This window comes from Hyaena hyaena, unplaced genomic scaffold (genome assembly GCF_003009895.1).
Source record: "Hyaena hyaena isolate Hyena2069 unplaced genomic scaffold, ASM300989v1 scaffold_809, whole genome shotgun sequence".
NCBI classification, from domain to species: Eukaryota; Metazoa; Chordata; class Mammalia; order Carnivora; family Hyaenidae; genus Hyaena; species Hyaena hyaena.
Window position 1 is genome coordinate 518,029 of NW_024081442.1, and position 24,279 is coordinate 542,307.

Genomic DNA, 24,279 nt, shown 5'->3' on the forward strand with positions numbered 1-24,279 from the left:
TTTTCCTGAGGAAATTTTGCACAAGGTTTGAAGAAAATATTACTTATGAAATGATAAAAAGACAAGAGATGAAATTACCAATGAGGGCCAAATCATATTGGTACATTATATGCTTATTAAGGTAATAAGATATCTAAAAATGTAAAGTATAAAAATATATTACATATCTACCTAAATGAAATGCACCCATATTAGTTGTTATCAATTACATTGTCTGTTTTTTTTTTTACCACAATCCATTTCATCCCAAACGCTTGAGTTTTGCCCTCCTTTTATTTTCTTCAAAATAATCTTGAGAAACAGACTAGCACATTTAGAAGGAATCTTAGAACTCATTTAGTAGTTCTGTAACCAATTGTCAATAATTAATTTAGACATTTTCTTTATATTTTTATTAATTGTTTAAAAATTTTTCAATGTTTTTCTTTAACAGATAGAGAGGGACAGAGCATGAGTAGGGAAGGGGCAGAGAAGAGAGGGAGATACAGAGTCCAAAGCAGGCTCCAGGCTCTGAGCTGTCAGCACATAGCCCAATGCGGGGCTTGAACCCACAAGTCATGAGATCATGATCTGAACTGAAGTCAGTGGCCTAACTGACTGAGCCACCCAGGTGCCCCGTTTTCTTTATAATATATATATTTTAAATAAAGATGTTTAATTAACAGGATAATTATTATGCAAATATAACATTCTATTAATAATTATAATGACAAATTCAATATTTAATGATTTGAACATAGACTTTTAAATTTCACTGGTTTTATAGAAAACTTACACTTATCTTAAACTTACTCTGATATTAATAATAAATTTCCATCTTTTTTCACCTGTGAAAGTTTTTGTTCTAAGTGTTAAGCTACTTCATGGGCAAATAAGGCCAAAACCTATTTCTCTTGTTTGTCTCATTCTACAAACCACACACTGTCACCCTCGGTTACTCACACCAATTCCAATATCAGATGACAATTTGTACAGAGGATTGTGGTATGTTTGCATTCCTACCTTGTTTCATCATTATATACAGCTGAATCAATCAATAACAATGGTGTCAGCTTACCATACAGTAATGAAATCATAGATTGGTTCTGTTTGAAGGACAGTAAAATTGATGTAGATTCCATTCCCAGGGGGTACTCTTACAAGCCAAAAACAGTCTTGAAAGTTAGGATATTCGTCAGGATACCCAGGAGAGTAAATGGTGCCATTCATTGCAGTTATATTTCCTCCACAAAGAGCTACAGAAAAGATACACACACAAAAAAAGTGTTAAAATAAAATAATAAACTGATAATAGAGAAAGGCAAACATTGAAACTCTTAAGCAGTATAAAATACATCTGTGTTATGTGGTTTTTTTAATCTCAGTTAAAGTATATAAAATGAGATTGGCAACCATGAAGAATATATGCATATAGTCTGCTTTTATTTATTTTTCAATGTGAGGTATGCTACATAGTTACCATTAACTATTCCTAGACTAGTAAATTAGATTTTCTCTGTTTAACTTTCATCTTATATCAGGTATACATACAAAGCCTTATAAAAGGTTCAAGTCCTTTTTATTTAAAAGGATTTTTAGAGAAAATGAATCCCAAATTCAGTGCGATATCTGCAGTATTGGCTTATTTAAGAATGTTAAATACAGCCACATGCCCTCATACAGACACATACACAGGAGCAGCTCTGAGTGTTAATCTACTGTATTTTCACTTCTAATGGAGAAGGTTAGAATTCCTGCCAATAATGATAAAATCAATTCTTCATTTTGGAGCCTTAAGGGTTTTGACCTGACTCTAATTCTCAACTGAAAGAAAAATTGTATATTTAACATGCTATTTGAAGAAGACAAAATAGAGTGCCAAGACAAAAATTCTTAAACACAGATATCACCTAAAACATAGCTTCAAGTTAGAAGCGTACCTTCACACCTTGGAAGTGGATGATTCCAGTTACGACTCACTCCATGAAGGCAAGTGAGAGCTGAATTTCCAATTAACGTGTATCCAGGGAAACATTCAAATGAAATGGTTTGACCCACAGTAAAATCATTGCCAATCACAAAACCATTTCGAAATGGACGTGGATCAGGACAGCTTTGCAACTGATAGGCTGGAAAGGGAAAAAAGAAAAATGGTTTTTGTTGCTGAATATCAGAAACCCACAGATGGGTACTATTTGCAACTTGCAAAGTAAATGCAGCACTGAGTGCTGTTGGTTATAAATAGTAATTCAGGTTTATAATAAGTGATGTCAATGGCAGTGTGATATAAATTTCTTCTTGTTTCTATAATTGTCATATTTAAGTGTTAGTATGATGCATAGAAATGTATTCAGTTTCTACACTCATTTATGCAATATATCTAAATTATAACTTTTAATGAAAATGTAAGCTACTCTTACAGCCACAATTTTAATCAGACAAATTATGATTCCTTTCCATAGAATGCAATTGCTTCATGGATACGTTGCATGTACACAGAATAGAATAAACGTGTAATTCTAAGACTTAAAGTTTTTTACTTTATTTCTCTATAAAAAACAAATTATAATATACTACTGTTCAATTTCTCCAAATTAGTGATTTGATAAGATAAAATATAAGGAAACACACTTCTTTCTAATATAAATTTTATACTTCAGTTATCATGATATCTTTGGCATAGCATAGCTTCATGTTTATATGTTCATACTTCTCTTGTTCTACATTCTGTATGAAATCAAAGCTCCTATTATGTTTACCACTGTATACTAGAAGTTTTGTCCATTGTCTTTCACTCAGTAGGTGTTTAATGAACATTGGTAAATAAATTTTGAAATTATAAATAGCATACATATTCATATACTTATAGCAATATTATTAATATTTGGGATTTTGTTTTCAAGAAGTTCAAAATTGTATTAATTATTATAACAATAAAATTTAAATTATCAGTGCTTTTATTCTTAGTCTTTTTCATATGAATTCATAGTTCACACACACAAAAATATCAAAACCAAAGGAGTCATTCCAATTTAAGACAAACATGTATCATTTGATAATTAGGAGTTAGTACTTGCTATTCTATTAAATAAACCCTTTCTCACATTCAAAAGGCTTTTTATTGAGGTATCATTGACATACAGTGTTGCATGAGTTTAAGGTATACAATAGAATGATTTGACTTCCATATATTGTGAAAGAGTATCGCAGTAAGTTTAGGTAATTAGATAATTTGAAATAGGATAAGACTCAGACAGATATATAATCCTTTGATAATTTTTATAACATTTTATTCTCTATGCTTTATATTTTAATAAGGAAATATAGGAAATAGATTTTAAATTTTCCAGAAAAAGTTCTCACCCCAAAACATTTACAGTATGGGGCTTACCATCACAATTAGTATTGCCAGCAATTATATTAATTTTGGCAGCAATTTTTTTCAGTAGAAGAGTACATTTAATTGTATAACATAATTTTTTTCCAAAATTCAGAAAGTTCTTAAAAGCTAATCACAAAATCATCCAAAAGTAACATTGCTTCTTTGACTTTGTATAAATTAACCTATTTCTCAAAAATGCCATTAGCTCAACTGTTACAAATGCATAAAAGAAGAGATAGTTTTAAAATTCAATATAATTCACAAATAATAGTTAATGATCATTGTTAACACATGGTTCATGTCAAAAATATTAATATTATATCAATAGCAGTAAAAATTCTGTAACTTTTATGCTTTTATTATCTAAATAATGAATCTTTTTTCAAGGGCACATTGACTAAAAAGTGCAGTTAGTAAAGTTCAAATTCTAGTTTTACCTCATTCATTTAAGAGCATTGTTTTGAGAGGCAGAGGGAAAGAGAAGGCAAGAAGAAAGCAGATGAATCTTGATTTAAGGTAAGTAGCAAAGTTCTTGGCTTAAGGCCCTGAACACCTGCTAGAGAGGGACTACAAATAAAACTCTATGTCTTCTAGCAGCAAATAAGTAACTTACATCAGTTCCCCAATTGTTTTTGAAATAATTAAATTCCTGGGGAACATGGTTGATTCTGCACTGAGAGGTGGCAGAAATGATTTCTATTTTATGTAAAGGATGATGTGTGATTCTTGTGCTCTTAAATTATGTATGTGAGCATAGTGCAAATTGTAATTATTTTAGAACCATGTAGTTGGATAGTGTATCTATTTTAACTTATTCTTAAATTTCCTTTTGGGTATCTACTTTAATTCAGTAAATATCTATTATGCTCCTACTGTCCTAGGCACGTGAGATACATCGATGAACAAGACCGAGATGCCTGCTCCGGTGGGGCTGACTCCAAAAGTATCATGTGCTCATACAATACTTTAATAATTATGGCAGAGATGTAACTGAATGTTTAGTTAGTGTGATTAAAAAAATGTAGTCCTTGGAACTATGTTGGGTAAAATATCATAACTTTAAATGTTTAATTTTAAATATTAGACTTTAATAATCTGAAAAAATGTAATAATAAAGATAGCTAATAGTTAAAATGCACCTAATATTAACTAATGGGATACATCATGGCATATACTTTACATTAATTTCATCATGTAGAGCAAAACAATTAATCTGAGAGGTACTATTAAAAACTCCATAATACAAATGAAGAAATGGAGTGGAGCTCTAGTCTATTTTAGATTAAATCTGGAGGCAGTTTTGAAGCCGCATCCAAACTCTATTCAAATGGGATAATAATCTTGCCAAGGGTTATGCAGTAATTATAATAGAAATAGGACTAAAATAATGTTATTTTCAAAGTATTTATTTTATATTCTCATGGAAATAGAATGGAATGAAGGAATGCCATATTCTATCATGATAACATACAAAGAGAATAATTTTACAAAGAATACATGAGTACTACAAAATACCTTTCAATACACTTATTTTAATATAACAGCAAAGTTACATCTTTCATATCCAGCTTCCCTTGCTTAACTGCCTTGCCTTAGTTTGATTAATTTAATTGTGTATTAAGACCAATTGAATACTTTTTTCATGGTTAGAATTTTCCAAGGCCTCAGAAAGACATCTTCTCCTACACAGTTGCCCAAAAATTGCAATATTAAAAGAAAATACTGCCTAATTGCCTAATTGAGGCCTGACTTAGTGTAAGTTCCTTCTCTGTCTAAAATAGAATATAGAAAATAGATTGCTAACAGCTGATTTGGAGCTAAAGGAGCTTTCACTTTATGTTATTCCTCTCACCTTGGTATACAATGTGAAAGCCTTGTTTGTTTTGTGAATAGTCACTGTGAAAATACAAACTAGTCTCATGAGTTGTACTAAACAAGGAAGATGGTATTTGAGGGCCACTCAGTCGGCCAATGACAGTACTAGTTTCTGATGATCCACTTCTTACTTCCAAATAATCATGTATGGTTTCTGTAGAAAAATTTACAAACTGTAGATGTACACCTAAAAAAATAAAAACAAACAACAGTACTTTATTGCTTTATCCAGTTAAATACGCACACGCACACAGACACACACACCCATGCACACACAAACACACTCACATTAATATAGTTCTACATGTTTCCATTCAGGGCAAGAGCCACACTCTCAAGATCTGGGCCATGGGTTTGTTGTTTGGTAGGGCAGTTAGCTTTGCCAGAGTTCAAAGTCACAGGATACTGGTCTTAAATGCTCACTACTTGGCACATGGCAATCTCTCTTTCACTTTACAATAATGTTGCCAGAGCAAAACCAATAAAAAAAACAAAGTGGCTTTCTTGCTCTTTCATACCATTTAAAGTTGTATCAAGCAATTTTTTAAGGTAAAAAGTCATTCAGTAAATATGCATTTTGTAGTATTCCAATTTGAAGGCTAAATATGATTGAAATTTTTATTTATTAACACAATCAAACTCGACAATTGAATTAGAAATTAGTCATTCATCTATAGGGGATATGTTAACTTCCCCAAAATATTTTTCCCCGATATATTATTTAGAGGCATGTAATTTATATATATGTTCTTTACTATTTTATAAAAATATAATTCTGATTTTTATATTATTGTCTCAACAAATTCTAATGATTGATGTCATATGCTGTCATGTTGCAATATAGTCTCAATATCTTTAAAAACATACGAATATGAGATAGTGAAATGTCTCTGGGATGGACAAAAATAAAATAAAAGCCTTACTGACGTATATTTGCCTAATTCAATTAATATTCGATTTCAGTGAATTAGAGGGTATTTTACTACAACTATCATTCTCCACCTTGTTAACAATAAAATCTGACATTTATCGAGTGCTTGCTAGACACTCTTTTAAATGTTTATGTATTTATTTTATTTACGTAAGTGCTAATTTATTTAGTGTTCACAGTTACTCATGAGAATGAGGAAACTGAGGCACAAAGAAGCTAACCAATATGCTAAATTACACAATGACCTAAAATTGCTGAAATTCAAACTCAGACCCTCTGGCTCTTGGAATCTTGCCCTGAATGACTACGCAGGAGTTCTCATCTAAAGTCACGTTTCATTACTGAAAAAAGAGTGCCACAAAAAGTTTTTGTCACACAGGGGAAAAGTTTTATAGGCAAATATATTTGGGAAACATTCAAAATAGGCTTTAAAATTTTAAACAAGTTTCTATATTATTATACAAATTTCTTGGAACTTTGAACATGCTACCCTAATATGTAAGTTTCCAAGAATTGCATATTCTTTTCCAGAAACTTCCCCTGAGCCTCCTTTTCACAAATTATCTTATCAATAAGTGTTTTATGGACATAAGAAAATGCTCCTTTAATTTTTGAAATATATTCAATTTTCTTTTCAAAAATTACAAATTATCTTCTTGAAATACACTAGAACTAATTTTTGATTTAACTGAAACTCAGAGAAAATAGTGGTATTATTTAAATGTAATCAAATCAGAAAGTCTCTAATGTTTTCACTTCTAAATGAGAGATGTGTATTATTTTTAATTTTAATGAACTTGATTTTTAAAATCAAGGAAGTATTAACAAAAGTAAGTTGATTTAATGCCACTATTAAAATATGCTTAATAATTTATTTTAAAATAATTCATTTAGCTCCATAAGCAAAGTGGGATGAGTGCTCTTAAGTGACTGGTAAAAGACACAGAAGAATAATCATACAGGTTCAAACCTTTCACTCATTAGCATCATTACTATTGTTCAATGAATGGATGTAGAATTTGACTATAACTTCAGAGTGAATTTCCATGTTGTAGCCATAATAATGTCTTATTTTTAAGATGGAATATTTTTACTGTTGAATTTCTTTAGCTTTTTCATCTGCATCTTTCAATGTTTGTCACTCTGTTTACCTAGAATTTGTTTCCCCTACAGATGGACATCTTCGTTGGGATGACTCTTACTTATCTATAAAGTCACAATTTAGGAACCATTCCCCTAACAAGACTTGTCTGCATTTCCTGGATGAGGCTGGATGCCTGTACTAATTACAATCCTGTATTCTTTATTATAGTTTTTGGTGATGGCATATTTGACTATCTGTCTCTTCATTATGACGGTAACTTATCTGGGGAAAGGTACAATGTCTGTTTCATTATGCATTTTATTCCCACCTTGCATAATGAGTGGACTATCATATGTCCTCAGTAAAGAATTATCAAAACTAGTTTACTGTGAATTTAAGTAAAATATTTAATTATGTAAAATACTTAAATATGAATTTTTATTCTGAGGCCACAGATGTTTTGGGCAATGAGGTACTAAATTCAGTCCTCAATAAGTGAGATAGAACAGAATGTTAATTGCTCGAAATCCACAAAGTTTGTGTGTGTTTCACAGGTAGTCTATGCATTCTTGTCTTCTGTGATTTAGTAAACAAGTCTATCTCCCATCTATCACTTCTACTTGGCATATACAGACCCATGGGATATGAAGCTACAAGAGGATATATTAGTGATAGAAGAATGAGAAAGAATCTATGAAGTGCTTTACGATGCAATATATCCAACACACTGAGAATTGTATTATTAAAATTAGAAAGCATTACAACTACATAGGTACTTAAACCCCATTTTAGGAATCTTATTTATTTACAATGAATATTATATAAATTCAGGGAAGCCTGGGTGGCTCAATTGGTTAAGTGTCTGACTCTTGATTTCAGCTCAGATCATGCATGGTCTCACAGTCGTGAGATTGCACCCCACGTCAGGCTCCATGCTGGGTGTGGAGCTTGCTTAAGATTCTCTCTCTCTCTCTCTCTCTCTTTTTCTCTCTCTCTGTCTTTCTCTCCCTCTGCCCCTCTCCTGCTTGTTCTCTCTCTCTCTCAAAAAAAAAAACCAACCAGACAAATTCAATAAATTACCAGAAAAAAAATATATCTATGTACTTCTTGGTTCCAATGACAAGAAGAGAGATACAAAACGATTATACATAAAAATCACATTGAATTTATTATTACCACATACACCTAAATTAGGCTAAATCTATACAAATCAACAGGAAAATATCACAAAGTTATCTATCTATCTATCTATCTATCTATCTATCTATCTACTTTCTATCTATCTATCATCATTTAACTATGAAACTAGAAAATGCCCATATACTTTCAATGATCCTAGTATTTCAACTGAAAGGTCTTTGGTTTAAGCAAACACATTTGGCTCAAGCAATCTAAATTCTACTCCTCAATTGATATAACTATTAGGCAATGCCAAAGTCAACTATAATTTGTGAGTTTTTATTGCACATTGATATTTCTAAAGATGCATTAATGATACAGAAAACTCTTTCACATGCTTTTAATATACATACCAAAACCTATGGGCAGCTTTATTGTCCACGTGCAGTCTAAACTGCTGGGATAGTTTCCAGGAAACCCAGGGCTGAGGATCACACCACTGAAATCGGACATAGCGCCACCACACTGCGCTACAAAATGAGAGGTCTCATGTCAGCCAGAACAGTAGGATACTTTACGGTGTTAAAAACAAATTGAAATCATTTCAAGTCCTCATCACATCTGAGTTAAAACTGTTTGATGTAAATTTTAATATTGTCAACTCTCATTCACACCACACACTAGTAATCAAATATAATCAATTGACAATGCATTTTCTAAAATAGCTTAAAAAGACAACATACTTTCTTCCTCAGTAATAAATGCAAGCCAAATCAATTATTGCACAGCACAAAGTACCTCATGTGCAGTGAATACAATCCAACAAGGAAAATATGTCCTTTCCAGAGCAGGCAGTTTATTTCTTATCAATAAGTACTTCTAGGGATGGATTCATTCATTCCAAAGATGCTATAATTTAGCCAACAATAACCACTCAAGTACTGTATTCAAGAGGGAACTATTTTCCCAACCTTCCCTCCTCCTTCTTTTTATGTGAAGGTTAAAGAATTTTAAGAAAAGTATTGGCTTTATTGTTAATATTTGAAGGATTTATATATCACATATGAGATATGGCCACCTTTTATCCTAAAAGAATCTAGACAACTCATAGGGAAATACAAAATAAGTTAAAAGATGCACAAGGTTAGAGAATTAAGGCATAATTTATAAACATGCTTGTTTCAGACTTTCTATTATATTGATTTGCTGTTAACAAGGAAAAAATATAAGAACAGATACTTAATAAGTTCATGATTAGATAGAACTATTTAACATGCATTAAAAGAGTCATTGCATTTTAGAAGCTGGTTCTTTCCTCTAAAAGTACATTTTTATTATTTGATCATATAAAGACTAAAATACATTTGTTAATTGTGGGATGAAGAATAAAATTACATGACTGTGTATTGAGTTTGAAAGTTACCTGTATAGAACACTTACCTTCAATTTCATTCATTTATTTCTTGTTAGGAATAACAAGAGATACTCAAACTTCAGATTATATATCATAAAAGCAAATTCAGTAAAAATTTCACTCATGTTTTGTGCATCGGTAACCTATTTAAAAGTTATCTTTAACTATGTGGACTGAATGAACTATATCAAATAGATTTTATTAGGGAGGTATATATATAATATTGTAGCAATTTTCATATAAACTTTTCTTTCAAATTGTGAATACCATTGAGATCTAAAGAGATACTTGTACACTTTCTCATCTTTCTGAAATCTCCACTAATCCATCCTTACACCAGAGCAATTTTTCAATGTATAGAGACAATTATTGTTTAAAAATTCCCTTTTCTAAAACCTGAAATATTCATATATATTCATCACAGTCTGGTAATTAATGAGTGGTAGAGAAAATATTTTGGCCCTTCTAATATATTTTTAAGGGACACCTGGCAGGCTCAGTTAGTTAAGCATCTGACTCGATTTCAGCTCAGGTCACGATCTCAGCAGTTCATGAGTTAAAGCCTACATCAGTTAGGCTCTGCACTAATGGCCTGGATCCTACTTGGGATCTTCTTTCTCCCACTCTTTCTGTCCTTCTCCCACTAATGCTCTCTTTCTCTCTCTCAAAAATAAGTAAACATTTAAAAAAACATTTTTTTGTAGTTTTAGCTAGACTGTATTGTAGGTTTGTTTTGCTTTGTTGTGAACTTTGGATAAAAGAACACAAGGACACTCTCTTGCTTTCTTGCCTTCAGCATCTCATTTTTCAACTGCTCATTGCCTCCCCCCCCTCAAATTCTGTTACTTTCTATCTCTTTTGATGTGACCTGAAAATCCCATCATCTGCACTGTTCATTTACCTTTCTAGAGTTTAAATCCCAAAATCAGAGAAGGAAAGAAAATGAAGAGCAAAGACATCATGAAAGAGAAAGAAAGAATGACAAATCATGAAAGATATAAAGAAAAATCCAAAAAATGGATCCACCCTCAGCTCTGCACTCATGATGATTTATTTAGGGTCTCTGCAATCTCCCACACTCTTAGGTCATTAATGACAATTCTGTGTGTTCGTTTTAATAGTGGCTCTGTAGAGGACTCTACTGTGTCTCCATTACACTCTTTTTGTTAAAGACACAGCTGTAGCCTCCAAGATAAACACTACCACAGTCCTCTCAGATAAGATCATCTTTGATTCTTTTTTTCTGATTTGTCTCTAAAAATCTCAAGTGACTTTTCCTTCCATCCATCAGAATATCTGGCAGATTGTTTATTTTCCAGTTCACAAGGCTGTAACCTTATTACCTGATGACTGGAGCTGTTAGACATTCTCTGAATCAGCCTCCTGCCTTCTGTTTATCCTTATAATGTGGCCATGATGTCACTTCAAATACTTGGTCTATCAAATACAGTACAAGCTTATTGTCCAAAATCCATAGAATATAAACAAGTGAGTGTAAAAAGAAATAAAAATTCCCTCTAACTTTACTACCCATAGATACCCTATTCATCTTTATATTTTTTCTTCTGCAGAAAAATATGTATGTTTGTTTATACATGTGTGTGTATACAAAGAAAATAGGCTCCCACCATGAATTATTGTAAGCCTTTTCATACTTAGTTATATATTGTAAACTTTGGTCATGTTGTTAAGTATTCCATTATAATGTTCACTTTCTTTTTTTAAATTTTTGCTCCGTTATTGGGTGCTTCAGTTACTGGCTATTTTTCATGACAATAGCTACCACTCTGAATGCATTGCGTGTTTTAGGTTCAGTGCTAAGTACTTTAAGTGCATTCTCTCATTTAATAGGCATCTGAAGTGGACCTTATTGTCCCATTTAACAGGTGAGCAAACAGAGGCTCAAAGAATAATAACACACTTGCCATACATAGCTATTGTACCTTAACTGAAATTTGAATATAGATCTATTGGGCATCAAAATCTAGTAACTATTCCATACAGTTTCATATCAATTCTTTCCAACATGGTTCATGAATTCAAACCCCATGTGAGGGTCTGTGCTGACAATGAGGAGCCTGCTTGGGATTCTCTTTCTCTCTCTCTCAAAATAATAAAAAAATAAACTTTAAAACAAAAAAGGAAACAAAATAAAAAGAGAAAAGATACCATGTGAAGATGCAGGGAGAATATGGTCATTTACAAGCCAATGAGAGAGGCCTCAGAAAACAACAGCCCTGTCAGTACCTAGTTCTTGACTTCTAGCTTCTAGAACTGTGAGATAATCCTTTTTTGTTGTCTAATCCAATCAATCTGTGGTATTCTGTTAAGGCAGCCCAAGCAAACCAATACAATACAGAGGTAAGTCATAGAGGTCACACCAATTCCTTTGATTTTGTCCCTTTTACTACTCAAAAGAGGCTATCTTCTTCATATATTTATCTTAACTACACTTACCATCTAAAACTCTGTTTAAGTTTTATGGGCTGACTATGTTTCCCAAAGACTTGGGTCAACATCATCTCATCTTCCTGAAATTCAATATGTAGTCAATGGTAGAACTAAATTACTCTCTTATTTCATGTCTTTTATTTCTACCACTCTAAATGGTAAATAAATGTTTTAGAAATAGGGATCACACCTCATATTTCTTTCTCATACTCTGTAGAGCCCAGGATATTAATGTTTACATACAGACACTAGAAATGACGAAGAGAAAAAAATGAAGAAGTGGATGGAATTAACTGGAAGAAGCATTAAGTTAGGGCACAAGTTGAGTCCCATCCTTTCTAAGGTCCAAGGGCCATTTTGGTACATTCCATATCTAAATTGCCTGTCACTACTGAAGACATTTCAAGGACTGTCATGCTCCCTTTGGTAGACTTCAGATTCCTTATTGTTTCTGGCTCAATAGCAAGCAATGGATATTTACTTATTTTTTCTGATCTATGGATATATCTATCGTATCATACTCAGAAAAAATTCTACGGATCAAAAAATCTAATACCTTTACTCAATTGCTAATGTCATCCATTGGTATTGAAGTTTGAATTTAAAAATTCTAAAAATTTAAAATAAATAAGATAAAATAAAAATGAAGTGAAACATTTATCTCAAAATATAATTTCCATAAAACTTGACAAAAGGCGAACTATGTTTGAAGAATATTATATACAAGGTGTGTCTTTAAAATTTGATAAAGCTTATACATTATTTCCAGTTCCTCAACTTACCCAAACAAATTGGGATTGGATAATTCCATCTTCTTACAGGTCCAGGCATACATGTAATATGAGAATGACCCTATATAAATAAGAAAATATAGTCCAGTACTCACTTTTAAAAGACTGAATTAATATAACAAAGTACTGATTATACTTCTGAGACTAATAGCTTATAATACAACTTTAAAGACTATAAACTATTAGTTTTTAATTTTGCTTCCCCTAAGGAATTTATTTACCTAACATATGAAATAGTTTCTGCCTCATATTTTTTCTCAATTTCTTAATAGGTCTTTAGAAAGGTTTTTATGGAGCCATAAATTTGAGACCCTCTAAAATGTATTTGTAGTTGATTTTCACTAATTTGGGGAATTTATTATCATGGAAGTTTCATTAAATGCTTTAACTAGCACTTAGTTTTTTATTTTCACATCTAAAAGACTCTAAAAGGTTCAGGAGTTCAGTTGTTACATCCTATGTGAATACAAAAAAAGGCACAAAGTAAATACTAATTTTGATTCAAATATAATTTTTGCTTACTTGAAAACAAAACATATTTTGTCCAGGAGCGCCTGGGTGGCTCAGCTAGCTGCACATCTGACTTGATTTGGGCTCAGGTCATGATCTCATGATTCGTGGGTTTGAGCCTCACATCAGGCTCTGCACTGATGGTGGGATTCCCACTGCTTGGGATTCTCTCTCTCCCTGTCTCCACCCCTTCCCTGCTCTTTCTCTCTCTCTCTCTCTTTCTCAAAATAAATAAACATAAAAAAACACATTTAGTCCATTCCGTAATTTCTTTCACGTATAGGTTTTATGAACAAATTGAGTACCTTTGACTTCTTATGCTACATGGTTTGAAATCAATATTGTTTTGATTTTTTAAAATGTTTTTTAATTTATTTCTGAGAAAGAGAGAGAGAGACAGTGTGAGCAGGGGAGGGTCAGAGAGAGAGGGAAATAAAGACCAGGCTCTGAGCTAGCTGTCAGCACAGAGCCCAACGCGGGGCTGTAACCCACGAACTGTGAGATCACGACCCTAGCCGAAGTCAGCGCTTAACCAACTGAGCCACCCAGGCGCCCCGTAATCAATATTGTTTTGAACCTTTTGGAATATCAATCATTGCTCTGTTAAAATATTCTGAAAAAGCAATGCATATCAAAACTGCAATTTAAAAATCGCCTTACCTGAAGAGAATACCCTTGATCACACTGAAAGGACACCACATCACCAACCATATATCTGTCTCCAATTTTCATTCCACTGCTAGGTGTCTGTGGTTCAGGACAGGAATCCAAACCAATTGCTAAGAAATATAAAAATAATAGCATAAGTAACTTTCATTTAATGAATGCTTAAATTATGCATATTAAATTACCAAAATTGAATACCATTATCATTAAAACTAGATTTTACATTGGGACATTAAGAATGTTCTGTGAATAACATTTAAGTGAACAAGATTTGACTGTAGTTGTTAAAACGCACTCTGGAACTATACCATAAAACTGTTTCTTTAGTTTTCATGGTACCAACCATTAAATGGCTATGTGATTATACTTAAAGCCTTCTTTTAACTCCAAGCCTAAATGTCTTCATGGTAAAACAAAAATTAAATATTTCTTTAAAAAACTTCCTAAATAAAAATAAAAGAATAATTTATTTTGAGAGTAAAATAAAATTATATTTGTAAAGTATTGATAAAATAACTAAAAAACTATTTGCTATTAAGTCCATATCCCCTGATTCTTTCTTCCTTAATATAGAATGGGCTTTTTAATTTATAAGACATGTGTATAAGTTACTTATACATGTAAAAATTTTTAAATGTATTTGTAAGGAAGACTTGTAGTCCAAATATAAATTAAAATGAGAAAAATGTGTAGCTCAATGAGACCTGAAAAGTTTTGGTTACACCTGAAATCAGTTTATTTCTGAAGGGGAAACAATTATATAATGCAAAACACTTCCATTATTTTCACATTAACAATATATTTTTCAACTTATGGGATAAATACATACTAAATGTTAAATTGTTTTCCTAAAATATTTTAAAGTCTTAAAAATGTACTTTTTGCCAAAATATTTTTCCAAATATCTGAATGTATTATTATAAACTGTTTATTTTTTATTAATATAATTTATTGTCGTTAGCTAACATACAGTATATAGAGTGTGCTCTTGGTTTTGGGGATAGATTTCCATGATTCATCACTTACATACAACACCCAGTGCTCATTCAACAAGTGCACTCCTCAATGCCCATCATCCATCTTCCCCTGTCTCCCTCCCCCTCAGTTTGTTCTCTGTATTTAAGAGTCTCCTATGGTTTGCCTCCCTCTCTGTGTGACATTTTTTTCCCCTTCCCTTCTCCCATGGTCTTCTGTCACGTTTTCCAAGTTCCACATCTGAGTGAAAACATATGATATCTGTCCTTCTTTTACTGACATATTTTCAACAAAAGCCAAGGCTTATTATCCATTTCTGTGTAATTCAGATTTTGAAGCTAATCTAATGCATATTTAAATTATAGGAGGAAGTAGTCACCACTCCAAAGTCATTAGATATATGTTATTTTCATGAGAAAACATTAAAAATTAAATCCTAAACAGTTACAATACTTCAGGCATTCTTTCACTCCTTGATATTTCCTTCTGACGGATGCTCTCATAGCACTTCTTTCTACATTCCTTTGTGGTGCTCGATATAAACTAATAATGAATAAATAATTGTGTAATTAGTCGTTCAATATTTATTTCCCCTCAGAGAATAGAAACTCTTAGGGGCAGCTTAGAGCACAGCATCTTATGGAAGTACTCAATAAACATCAGTTGATTGGATGAATGAATAATATGAAAAGTAAAGTGAACCCCTATTTTGATAATTTCTTAATAAATACTAATGTCTACCTCTGCAACTGGAAGATACTTTCTTTGTCTAACAAAACAATGGTCAGAGTAGCTAAAAACCATGCCAAATTAGGTCACATTTAAGGACGGAAAATGACATGAGAGCACCATCGTGATAGAATTATGATTAGATAAGAAAGGCAGGCAGTAAAGAGGAAGAGTAAATTGGTCATTTGGGAGTGCATTTGAGGTAATCCTAGAGGAGGTTAGGGTAGTCCATGGACTGGAATTCCAATGCCCTGTGCTTCAATTAGGTAGGTCTCTAAACATACATCCTGTTCCATATCTCTTGATTTTTTTTGAAATCTTGAATTTCTGGACCAAGGCAAGATAAGTTACTATTAAAGTGTGACCTACTTTAAAAAATTTTTTAAGTTTTAAGGTTTCTGTCTTGCTTCCTTTTTTAAGTAGATTTTAAGATCTAGTGATGAAAGAAACTTATATTTGTTTTAATCTCATTTAATACCCACTAATGGGCTTTCCACATTAAATTTATCTGATTTCATGGAGCCCTTTCAGGACTGAATGAATATCTTAAAAAAGTGATTTTTATTATATAAACATATATGTCTTATAAATAAAATTTCACCTTCCTTTCGTACAATCTTAGTCTTTTTGGGGAGTCCTGAACAGTACATCTATTACTCTTTATCACTAAGGTCATTCTTGCAGTCATTCTTACTAAGAAGGCCAAATTTTGTACATGTTCATATTTCTTTTCTATCAAGTACCTCATTCAGGGTCATATACACAGAAAACTATTAATATACAGAAGTGATGATTTCCTTTTCTGGGAGGAGGACAAAATAAAACTATGTTATAGTGATACTATAGAGTATTGAGAGCTTCATTGTTAAGTGAGGTTTACACATAATAAATATGGACATAATAATATTTTATAAGTTTTAATTTTAAAAATATGATATAAACCCAAACTATGTAATAGTAATTTTTAAGTTAAAATTCATATATATATGAATTATACATATATACATATATATTATATATATAATATCAGAGAAAAATGAGTAAAAGGAAATATGTCAAATATTAGTATGTTAGGATTCTTGATTATGAGATTATTGGTGATTTGTATGCCTTTCCTTGTATGTTCCTGTATTTCCAAAATTTTTATAATGAACATGAATTTTTTTATAAATAATAAAATTACTCATCCATTAGATGAATTAGTACTAATAGATAATTTGAGGGTAAAAGAATATATTCCTTTCTATTGTTCAAGAAGAGACTTAGTTAGAAAAAAGAAGAGAAAGATTGAGTTGGACCAGCTAATCTGTTGAATTGATTGTTTCAAGGAAGAAAGTAAGGTGATGAGGTAATCAGACACAGGAGTCACGGATGGCCAATTTTTATTCAGCCAATTATTTTATGTACACTAAAGAAGATAAAACAGATAGATCTGAAAACCTTACAGTTCATGTTTTACTTTTTTTATTTAAACAAATAAAACTCTTGAGTGATTAAATAATAATTTTAAAGTAGCTAGATTTATGGTGATGATTATTCATAATGTATATAAATGTTGAATCACTATGCTGTCCACCTGGAACTAATATTAATTCTAAGTCAACTACACTTCAATTTAAAACCTCTTTAAAAAGTCTTCCTTAAGAATTATTTTCACTTATTTATAAGTAACAAAATCAATAGGTAATTTGTATGAATCAACAAAGAAAAGATAATTTTTATAAAAATATTGCAAAGGATTCTCTCCTGTTTATTGAAAGCAATCAAAATATTGAGTCGTTTGCAGCTTTATGAGTGTAAATTTTGGCATTGGCAATCAAAGATACTCTCTGGGTGAATTTTTGAAATGAGAATTGGATCGATTGATCTGCTTTTGTAGCCAAAAACAAACAGAAATGAATCCAGTGACAAATCCATATCAAAAATTGCACAGTTATGTCTGCTGTCAAATTACTGTAGGCAGTTACCCTGAATGAAAATGCCAAAACCTCAGTTCTTCACATTCCAAAATTTATTTATAACCATTTATTTATAACCAAAAGCTATTCTTTCCAATCTGTTCACAAGGCAATCAATCTGCAGTAAAAATGCTCTTAATCATAAATCGTATCATTTATATCTGATCATCTTGACTATATATATTATATAAATGCTAAAATGTTAAATAGAATCTGACATAAGCAATTACTGAGCACCTATTGTATACTCTGTATATATTTATATATATTTATTAAAGATTTTAACAAGTCTTTAATGCTTGAAAGAGGCAGACAGGAAGAAGAAGAAAGCTTAAGTACTGCTAAGGCGCCTGGTAAATGGTTTTGTTAAAGGCAAAGCTCCTTTACAAATTTGACATGACAACCTGTGTATAAATTTATTGAAAATCAAAACCAAAATATTGGACCTGTGTACATGTAAGAAAGGAACAGGAATTGAATCATGTGTCTTTGAACAAAAGTTGCATTCAGTGATGGGAAAGTCTTGCTGTTTTCAACATATTGCATGTCTTCAATTTTAAATTTTACTAAATAATGGACTGAAGATAAATATTGTTTCTATGTTTATACTATAAGAGGATTTTTTAAGTATACTAGAATTACCATTTGGCATTCCCTGTTTATCACTGTAACAGTCTGAATAAGAACACAGAAGTTGGTTGATAATCAAAGGATGAATTCAATATGAGCTGGAGTATAGTTTGAGGACTTGTAGAAAACTCCAATGGCAAGCACACAGACTTTGTTCTGTTGTAATGTACCTTGGAATTAATTAATTAATCTGGTAAACAAGTATTTATCAAATATCTATAATGGAACATGCAAATTGAATATTTGTAAATAAGTTTTTTCAGAAGGAACAATTCTGACTTAATAGTCACTGATAGGCAGCAGTGGGTCAGGAACATGTTGTGATGTATAGACTTCACTCACATTTACCTTGATCTTTAAATTTTTACTTACTTTACTTGTTCTTACTTCAGTTAACATTTAACTTAGCATTACCCTAAAAATTAATTAAATATTCAGTAATAGAAGCTGCTTATCAAATTTTAGTCTATAGAATAATGTAAACTAAGTTAAATGATAAAATGTTAAATAGAATCTGACATAAGCAATTACTGAGCACCTACTGTCAACTCTGTATCATGTTAGATGTCAGAAATGCAAAGAAATATTAGCAGCATAAGCAACCAGGCTCTAAAGGAACATTTGGTGAAACAGAAGATGCAGCTGTTCAAAAGATTACAGTGTAGTGGAACAGCCATAATAAATGAAGGCCAACCTTTGTTTAAATTATTATTTCATGCAGGATAACCCTACTAAAAAATTATATATTTTACCAACTCATGATAACGAGGTATAAGGTGACTGTGATGTCCTGGAAGATAAGGTAGCATGTTAAATAAATGAAGTTTTAAGTGATTTTTCCTTCTTGTATGGAAAAGAGAGGAATGTTTTTCCCCTAAAACACATTACATTCTACTGTTTTGAAAAGGCAGCAAGAAATGAAGCTGAAAAGGGAGACAGGGTATACATTATGAATAGTTTTATAATCTCAACCAGCGTAGGACTGTATTTTTTCCCCCTGTGAGTAGTGAAGGAAAATTTCAGAGTTATTAAGAACACAACCTTGATCTGCACTAGTTTTGTAATCTTTTAGGTAACGTCTATAATTATTTATATGCCTCAGTTCCCTCACCTATAAAATGAGGTGTAAAAATACCAACTTCATAGAAATATCATAACACTGAAGGAAAATAAGATCTGCATAAAACTTAAAAAGCGGTAGGGACATAAAAACTAACATTTAGTGGTTTTAAGCATGGAAGTCAGGTTGTCTTTTACTTTCTAGATAAAGGATACGTTTTCTTTTGTCGTTAGAAGATGTTTGAGGATGTCTGTATGTTTAAGATCAAGAAGTTTCACATACATACTCTAGGAATACTAAAAAATATGTAAAAATATTATATAAAATGCCAAGAACTTAAGTACTTTTAATTTTGTGATTAATCCCTAACAAAAAGTTTCTGTATAAGCTAAAGTGTTATTGGTTTTACTGGAAGAAAAATCAACAGACCAGGACAAATGTTATTAGCTCAAGATACAACCAGAGAAAGTGTAGAAATACAAAACCACAATGTTTCTAGAATTCACAACTTAGGCTAAAACTATTTTTAAGTCAACACCACAAAGCGGTAAAAAGTCAATGAGATGATCAGGAAATAAATTTTGGTTGAAAAGAAAGAGAAAACTGTGATAAAACTAATGGCCTTATAGAGTTAAGGAGTTAGATATATTTGTAAAGTCTATTAAACTTATTTGCATTTAATATATTCTGTTAATGGCAACTGAAATTAGAAATGACAAATATTTATAATTTAATTTGGGCAGGAGAGGTTTCTACAATTAACATTGTATGAGATGATGTACATAAACTAGTTAGAACAAGAAAATTAGTTTAAGTAAAAACATAATTAATCTTAAAATCACTATTTTTTTTCTCAAAAAATCAATTATTTAATTAGCCCAAGGGAGGAAACCATTTTTAGTGATTATAAAAATAAACTCATTAAGACCTAATGCATTATCTCTTAAGCATATTGCTCAAGGATGGAAAGCAGTAAAATAACTACTGTGCTGAATTGAATCTTTTGTTATTTATAAGCTAGAGTTAAATGAATACATGTCTAGGCATTTACTATTTCATGACTATTTGTATACTTTTGGGTATTCAGACCATCCCTTCCACTATGATGTGGGATGGAAAGGCATTTTCGGACCACCTGTGTTTTCCCAGGATTTGCAGGAAGTTATTAGTGGCATGTATCATGACTGTTCTCAGGTTTAGGAAGAGAGAAAAATCTGTTCATGATTGTAACATATACCTTTTCCTTTCTCAGAGCACTATGTCCTAAGATCTTTGAGCGCTCTTCAATTTGCAAACACCATTACCGCATGTAGTTTGCCCTTTTAAAACATGTGCATTGTATAAGTTCAAAACCAAAAGTACTCATTGATTTACAGATGCTCCGCAGTCCCTTTAGAATTTTCCATGTCCCTTTAGAATTTTCTGTAGAGTAGGATACAAATGTGTACGGAAATACATTTCAGGAAATGTGAAATGCATAAATTGTCATTCCTAAATGCATAAATTGTCATTCCTAAAGTGTTAATGATGACGCTCTAACAGAATCCAAGTGGTAGAGCAACTAGAGCTTGTAAATTCTCTGTACGGACGCTTCCTAACAATTGATGAGTGTAATGTCATCCCATGTACTAGGGACATTTTTCCTAGCAAAAAAATATATTTATGCAAGACATACAATCACAACCAGAATCACATATGTTAAAACCTACCAAACAACAAAAGACACAAATTGTCAATTTAAGAATTAATTCCCAACGTTCTTGTGGATCATTAGACAGAAAAATTCAATACTTGGTAAAAAAAATATATTAACCCAGAGCAGCTATGTCTATTGACATGACTACTAAACCAGCCACACATTTCCAACACAAAAAACAATGTAGCTTTATGTCAACTTATGATAACTCCAGTCAGAAAATATCAAAATACTGGGGCACCTGTGTGGCTCAGTTGGTTAAGCATCTGACTTCGGCTCCAGTCATAATCTCAGTTCATGTGTTAGGGTTCCGCTTAGGGCTCTGTTTTGACAGCTAGCTCAGAGCCTGGAGCCTGTTTCAGATTCTGTATTTCCTTCTCTCTCTGGCCCACCACTGCTCACACTGTGTCTCTCTCTCAGAAATAAATAAAACATTAAAAATGTTTTAAATAGAAAACAGCAAAATACTAATCAGAGCCTCAATTAATGTTTCAGCTTTTCTTTATTGAGAGAGAAGAATGTAACCTCCACACTCCAGAATTCTAATATCTTTGCATTAGTTTTCCTGTGTTTTCCAAGGTTGTTAGGCAAACATGTCTTCTTCCATTCTGCTTGCCTCCTTTTCTTCAACATTCAATTTCTTTTGATATTAGCAGAAAGCGAAATGAAAGGTTTTCTTTTTTTTTTTCTTACTCTTTCCATTAATACTGGTTACCTAGTTACATATCAGGTAATTTGAATCTTTTAACATAAAATCAGAAGACATCAAATTTCAAAAAAAGTAATTGCAATAAATTTCCAAATGTATATTTACTACCTTATGTGTCTATAATTTAGAAAAATTGCCCTGAATCAATTTTTTTGTGGACCAACTGTAACCTCCAAGAGAGCATAATTTGAGCAGCATGACTATAAATTTTAAAAAATACACACATATAACACATGTAGTATCCATCTGCTATTTTTTCTTACTTTGCAAATAGTACCATGTGCATCTTCAATACACATTTCACTCTTGAAAGCATATACTAGCATTTTCATTAATTAAATTAGGAAATTCTTTTGGTTCCCAGATCTGACTGTAAGATGTGAGGTCTAATTATTACAAGTAAATAAAAGTGGTTTGGTTGATCCTGAATTATCTAGTTTAATAGCTAAGACCTAAAATTCAAAGAAAAAGTCCAGTGAATTGAGAGGCCAGATCTTCAATGGGATAAACCAAAGCTGTGACTATAAAGAGTGGTAGGATCTAAAGTAAAAACCAAAACAAAAGACTAGAAATCTAGGAATCATCTTCTACTCTTCTCTCTCTCTCATCTCCAACATCTAAGTAAATCTTTACACAACCACAATAACCTCCTTCAGACTTTCTCATGTGAACTATTGCAACTCCTTTCTTTAGAACTCTTCTCTTTATATTTTCCATTTTCCAAAATAAAATGGCCCATCAGAAATTTAAAACTAATCATGTTATTTTCCAAATTGAAACCCTTAAATGTGTCTCCTATTTCTGCAAAAGACAGTGTCTGCCTCCTCCTTAATCTATCTTCTAGCACTTAAAATGCCATTTGGCAATTTCTGCTGAGAACTTGCTATAGACCTGGTACTATATAATAAATACTTTCACATGGATGAGATAATTTAATTTTGAAGCAATATTTCAAGTTAGATAATATTATCCCATATTACGGATGAGGAAACTGGTTTTTTAGGGAACCTTAGGAATTGCCTAGTGTTGGCTGTCAAACAGCATTGCCAGGGCAGAGACTTAAGTCTGATTCTATAATAAATGCTCATATTATATCCACTTACATTTCTAGAGGTCCCTGAAAAGTACCAAATTAATTCCATATATACACTTTAATTCTTACCTGCCGACAGGACTTCTATTCACCCTTTGGTGAAATCTTCCCTGACTCCACTACCAGTAATGCCTAACAGATTTGATTACTACCTTCTTTTAGTCATTACCTAAATTATACAAGATGTCCTCATACTTTGGTAACCATGATATTGGGAGGCTGGTAAAAGTGCAAATTTGGCTGAATTCAGAAAACTGACTTGATATTCTGCGGTGGGATCTTATCTAGATTTTTTTACAAGACTTCAATCACTATAACGCACAATTATCTGAGAAGTACCAACTTACTTAACAACACTTACAGTGTTTACACTGTAATTTTGAAATTATTTGTTTGCATGTTCTTACCATTTGTGTGAAGATTTTTAAGGCTAGATATTATACAAATCTGTAGAATGTACACCTAGAAAATGTATCTAATAATTAGTAGGTACTCAACAAACATTTGATGAATATACAAGTGGGTTTGCTCTTATATTTGGGAAGCAATATGGAGATGGAAAATTATGTGAGGAAACTGTAAGGAGAGCAATAATATAGCTGCCAGGACTGCTTGTTCCTCAAATTCTCTGAGGGCTTTCTTTTAAATGTTTATTTATTTTGTGAGAGAGATAGAGAGCATGAGTGGGGGAGGGGATGAGAGAGGAGAAGAGAGAGAATCCCAAGCAGGCTCCACGCTGTCAGCATGGAGCCTGAAGCAGGGCTAGATCCCATGAACCATGAGATCATGACCCGAGCTGAAATCAAGAGTCAGACACTCAACTGACTGAGCCAGTCAGGTGCTCCAAAATTCTCTGAGGTTCTTATCTCACCTCTACTACTCACTTACTTTGACCTCTGAGATTATCATCTAAACTTCAGTTTTGTCATCTATAAAATAAGATTAAAGCTAGTACCTGACTCAAGTTTGTGGGGAAAATTATGTAAAGATATATCTATAAAACATTTATATTATGTTGACATATACTCGACACTTGAAAAAAATGTTAACTTTATAATATAATGATGATATTATAATGATTCCAATAATCATGATGGAGGTAACTGCCATTGAGGAATCTTAGCAGTCATTCAAATGCTTATGGTTTATAATGCTCTGATACATATGGCTGCTTGTACTATAGATATTCCACACTTTAAAAGCCATCATGGATAGACAAGCAAGTGT

The 24,279-nt window shown here is 32.0% G+C and overlaps 1 protein-coding gene across 1 annotated transcript in view; it reads right to left on the reverse strand.

The window, feature by feature from the left end:
* The window catches only part of CSMD3 (CUB and Sushi multiple domains 3), a gene marked incomplete at its 5' end in the record, with an annotated part of 448,395 nt that overhangs the window by 114,037 nt on the left and 310,079 nt on the right, over positions 1-24,279 (reverse strand). The window contains 6 exons of the mRNA XM_039219338.1: positions 1,058-1,235; positions 1,920-2,108; positions 5,214-5,423; positions 8,784-8,900; positions 13,018-13,087; positions 14,197-14,315. Coding sequence (XP_039075269.1) covers positions 1,058-1,235; positions 1,920-2,108; positions 5,214-5,423; positions 8,784-8,900; positions 13,018-13,087; positions 14,197-14,315 — 883 coding nt within the window. The remainder of the gene's footprint in view (positions 1-1,057; positions 1,236-1,919; positions 2,109-5,213; positions 5,424-8,783; positions 8,901-13,017; positions 13,088-14,196; positions 14,316-24,279) is intronic.